The 5129-nt window shown below is 52.0% G+C and overlaps 1 protein-coding gene across 3 annotated transcripts in view; it reads left to right on the top strand.

Annotated features, from left to right (window-relative positions):
* The window catches only part of PTPRN2 (protein tyrosine phosphatase receptor type N2), a 901057-nt gene that overhangs the window by 616833 nt on the left and 279095 nt on the right, over positions 1-5129 (top strand). For all 3 annotated transcript variants that reach the window (XM_032753238.2, XM_058428604.1, XM_032753237.2), the window contains one exon: positions 3093-3157. In XM_032753238.2, coding sequence (XP_032609129.1) covers positions 3093-3157 — 65 coding nt within the window. The remainder of the gene's footprint in view (positions 1-3092; positions 3158-5129) is intronic.

Raw genomic sequence — 5129 nt, 5'->3', positions numbered from 1 at the left:
GAAGGCCCCACCTCAGAACCAAGGAAACACGGACGGGAAGGCCCCACTTCAGAACCAAGGAAACATGGACGGGAAGGCCCCACTTCAGAACCAAGGAAACATGGACGGGAAGGCCTCACTTCAGAATCAAGGAAACATGGACGGGAAGGCCTCACTTCGGGTATAAACAAAGCACTGTGCCAGCACGGGGGACAGTTTGCATCCACTCAGTAGAACTAATTTTACCTTTTCAGGAATTTTGTGAGCCCGTTATTGAGTACAGCCATTGTGAGACATTGAATGATAAAAACATACACTTAAATAAACTATGTTAAGAGCAGAAGCGATCAATACTCAAGCTCACCATTTTATAACTGGTTCTCTACATTTTACTGTCATCGGCATCCTTGAGATTATTTCTGTCCTCCACGTCTGCATGGTGGGAGCTCTTCCCTGTGCGCCTGCAACTCTGCATCTGGTTGGTTCGGCCCCGCCATGCCTCGTGTTGAAATTCGGTCCCCGTATGTGACTCTGCATCTGGTTGGTTGGGCCCTGCCATGCCTCGTGTTGAAATTCGGTCCCCATGTTGGAGGTGCAGCCTGGTGGGAGGGGCAGATGGGGCGGGGCAGATCCCTCGTGAATGGATTCATGCCCTCCCAGGGTGGAGGCGAGCAACTTCTCGCTCTCTTAACTCCTGTGAGAGCTGATTGTTAACAAGAGCCTGGCCCTGCCTCCGCCCTCTCCTGCTTCCTCTCTCCCCATGTGAGCTCTGCACACTGCACGGCTCCTTCACCTTCCACCACAAGTGGAAGCAGCTTGGGGCATCCTCAGATGCAGACACCTGTGCCATGCTTCTTGTGCAGCCTGCAGGACTGTGAGCCAAATAAACCTCTTTTCCTTGTAAATTGCCCAGCTTTGGGTGTTCCTTTACAGCAACACAAACAGACTAAGACAGGGTCTCTCCCCATTCCCTTTAGTAGCATCACATGAGCACTGAAGTCACCTGTGATGGGAGCATTTACACAGAGCAGAAGTTACCCAGTGCCATAATTTACAATTCTGTTATGCAGGGGACAGGCAGCCTACACACCATGAACTGTGCGACACAGAGGGCCGGGCTGAGGATGGTGTGAGGGCGTGCCCCTGAGCACATGCAGGGCCTGAGCTGCCTGGGAAGAGGACTGCGTTTTCGTCAGACTGAGGAGCTCAGAGCATCCTGGCAGGGGACAGAGAATGCCTGAAATGTGCTGAAAAGCCCAATATCTGGGCAAGGAGTGCCACCTGGACCTCAGGGTCAGCAAGGCAAGTTCTCCATGCCTGCAGGGGACACCACTGAGAGGCTTTGAAGGGCCACTGAAGGGTCTGGATTTGGAGCTAGAGGTCTGGATGTTGAGGTCAAGGATGGACAGACACCCTTAGACTGACTGCTCGTGACACCCTGGGCACAGTGTGGAGAATGGACTAGAGCCAGGGAACCTCTTGGCAACCACAGCCTGCAGGTCAAATCAGGCCCACTGTCTGCTGTTGTAAATAAAGTTTTATCGGAACACAGCCATGACCATCCACTTAGGCGTGGTCTGCAGCTACCTCCACACTGCAAGGCAGGGCTGAGTAGCTGTGACGGAGCCGTGGGCCTGCCGAGCCTGACCCAGTTGCTACCTGCCCTTCACAGGAAAAGGGTGCTCCCTGGCAGACTGGATTTTTCTCATTACTATGGGCTGGGGCTGCCGTTTTCATTCCTGACCCTGACATCGGTGACCGTTCTGCAGCAGTGACCAGGGTGGTTCTAAGGTTGCTTTTGTACTCACTTTCTGTTCCTCAGTCTACTTAAAAGAGTCCACTATTACCCTCCTGAAGGAAGCTTGCCAATCAGTCAGACGTCTCTTGTGTTTGCGGGAGGACATCAGCACCGATGGCCTTATAGCTCTCTTGCCACCCAAGGCTTACATTTGTGTCCTCCCCTCCCCTGGGCCCCTACCCCATCATAAAGTATTAAAGGAGTTTTGCTTTAGCCCAGACTGTTTTCTGTCTGTCTTGTTCTTTCAGCATAGTAGGTAATTAGTTATATATAGAAAATAATATGCATTTGCTCGAAGGGAAAAACTTTCCATAAGACAATGGAGAGGCCCCAACAGCGGGGAGGGCAGGCTGTAACAGGATCTCATTCGCATCCCTCCGAAAGGAATAATTTCATTACCCCAGATTAACATAGGGGCGCTACAATAAGGGGTGAGAGTAATTGATATTTTCCTGCTATCTCATCCTGTATTAATCACAATTGCAAGGCACTCTTCATTCATAGGGTTTGCAGTGAAATTCCATTTTTTTCTGGTTTTCATCTCCAAAGTGACAAGGGCTTTATGCAAACGCATATTTCCACAGAGTCGTAAGCCAAGGTCAATTGCCTTGTGACACCCGTCCTCTCTGTGAAGTGGGGCAGGTGGGTTTGCTGTGTTGGTGCTAGGATTACTGGGGTTTCATTTCCATCTGCTAATTGTTTCCAGAGCTCATTTCCCTTGGTTTGCCATCGAGTGCAATTCATTCTCTGAAAGTCTTCCTCATTCTACATCAGGAGAAAACCAGGGTGAGGCTTTTATTGGAGTGAAATTATTATAGGATGTTCCTGTCAGGGCATGAACGAGAGGCCGCAAAATAGCTGGTGGTGCCGATGACAGAAATACACACATTCAGCTTTGCCTTCTGTGGAGTCTTTTTATCAACACCTAATGCTGGTTAATGAAACATATTTCCTGGTAATTATACAGCTACAAACGATTACATAATTTTAAAATAAGACGTTGCAGTTTGCGGAATGTGTCTACATATTTCTCATCAGTGATTCACAGCAGTCCTGGGCATCCGGGTGGGACATCCATTTCCAGATGAAACCAAAAGCGCACAGCTGTGCCGGCCCGAGGTGGACCCAGTGGTCAGTGGGAAAATGGGGTCTCGTGCAGGTTCTAATTCTGTGCCCGTTCGTGACCCTTCCATTAAGGTACGTGGGTCAAGCAGTCATGTAATTGAATTTTTCAATGGAGGAAAATACTCAGAGGTGCCCGGAGACTGAGGACCTCTCCAACCTGACCCCTGTGCTTTCTGATTTTTCCTAACAGTTGACAACAAAGACAAACTGGAGGAAACCTCTGGACTGAAAATTCTTCAAACCGGAGTCGGGTCGGTGAGTAACGGAAGGGGTGCCGTCTGCTCTGCGATCTGCAGTGCTGTCTGGGTGCTGGCGAACACCGTGAGAACAGAGGCTGGACCTGCAGGTTAATTCAGCCAAGGTCCTGTTTTCCTGGGAGGACCAGTGGGCTGCAGGAGGAGCATCCTCTGCGGGTGGGAAACGGTGACGAAACGTGCCTGGCGAGTTCAATGATGTCTTAGGGCCTTTGAAGTCCTAATTTAGTATCCCCACAAGAAAAAGCATTCATGGCTAAGAAGAACGGAGAAGGCTTCAGAAAATATGTGCTTCCTTCCTTCTTCAGCTGTTTTGTAGTTGCCAAGTGTGTGAAAATGAATATGGGCTAGAGGCATTACTCTTTCCTCCTGGGATTCAGTGGGATATACTTGTATCTTCAATATCAAAGGACGCATATTTGGGAGAGGCGATATAAAACAGGGCATGCTTCCATAATATCATTGAAAATCTATGAAGCCCCCGTGTGTCCAAACCTCACCATGCTGGTATCAGAGAGGCGCTCGGCCAGGCTCCGCCAGCAGCCAGAGCCGCGGACGCCTCCCCGCACCGTGCCGGTGGCCGCTCTCCCCTCACATGACAACTTAATGAACTGCACACAGAGCGCGGACGCGCCCCCTCTGAGGAACGGCGTGTGGCCACTCGTAAGTCAGTGTGGACCGAAACCAATCTGTGCTCTGGCGTTTGCGATTTCGGGTTTCACAGCACTCGCCATTAGAGATAATTAACTGTGAAGGAGCGCTTATTTCCGAGTGTGCTTGCTGCACAGCAGAGCCGCCCTCTGCGGAGCCACTTAAAGACAAGCTGCTTCTGTGGGGAAATCTCATCCTCACCAGGCCCGAGACTCGGGCTCTTGAAATAAGAAGCTGCTTAATTGGCTGCTCTTCCCAAACAGAGGTTCTTGTGCTTCCCATGCAGTGCCTGCCTAAGAATAGCCTGAAGGGCTTTGAAAATGTCTGCGTCTCGTTTAAATGACGGGCAGGGTGTGGGAGAGGAGAGCAGCCGGTGACTGATGGAAACTGGCGTGCACGTCCCGGACAGGTGCACCTGTTCTTGGTGTTTCTCGATGCATTCCTGGCTCGTGCTGGGTGAATGAGGTGTTGGGCAGCTGGTGATGCCCTGGTCTTTCCTGGGAGCTTGCTGTGTCTTTAGCACCCAGTGAAGGGTGAGAAAGAAGCCAAGAGTCTGGGGGGCTGCCGAGAGCCACCTGCATCCCACGGAAGGTGCAGTGACCGATGCAGAGGGGCCGAGTAGCTTCAAGGTGGAGTCAGTGGGGGGCGGCTGTGCCCCGGCCGTGAGTCTCCTGCATGTGGAAGATGTGATGTCGGAGGTGCGTCTCCTGCGTGTGCAAGGAGCTGTGGTGTCCTCCTGCCTTTCCTCTCTCTTCTGAGCTCATCACATGGGGTGGTGGTGCTAAGTCATTCCTAGAGGGATAATGGTGTCCAGGAATTTGGGGCAAATCTAGATGGGCTCAGGTTAGAGCCATCTCTGTAACCTGGTCAGAGAACATATCGAGGCTGAGACCCTCTGCTCTACTGTGGAATATTTAGGCCCCATGAGAAGCGGCTGTGGTGGGTGGGGAGGTGGGTCCTGTGGATATGAGGGAGGCTCTGCCCTGAGAGGGCTGGAGGGGCAAGGGTGGGGGACAGGGAATGGGAGACTCTGGGGTTCATCTGGGAGGTGACAAGTGTGGTGCCTGGTGTCCAGACACACCTTCCTCATTGATACCTGGACTCCGGCCACTCCAGGAAAGAGGCGGGATGTAGTGACAGGCAGAGCCACTGACTGGGCAGCTCCAGCCCAAGTGGCTTCTGCCATGTGCCTCGCCACACATTGCCTCTTAAGCATGGAAGGTCAGATGCTATTGTCCACGCACACCTGAGCCTGGGGGATAGCACCTCCCCGGCCGCCCACTCAGAACAGAGCTCCTTCCCACACACACCTGAGCCTGGAG

Source organism: Hylobates moloch, unplaced genomic scaffold, assembly GCF_009828535.3.
Source record: "Hylobates moloch isolate HMO894 unplaced genomic scaffold, HMol_V3 SCAFFOLD_1, whole genome shotgun sequence".
NCBI classification, from domain to species: domain Eukaryota; kingdom Metazoa; phylum Chordata; class Mammalia; order Primates; family Hylobatidae; genus Hylobates; species Hylobates moloch.
The sequence above is the reverse complement of the archived record's forward strand: the minus strand, read 5'-3'. Positions and strand labels throughout refer to the sequence as shown.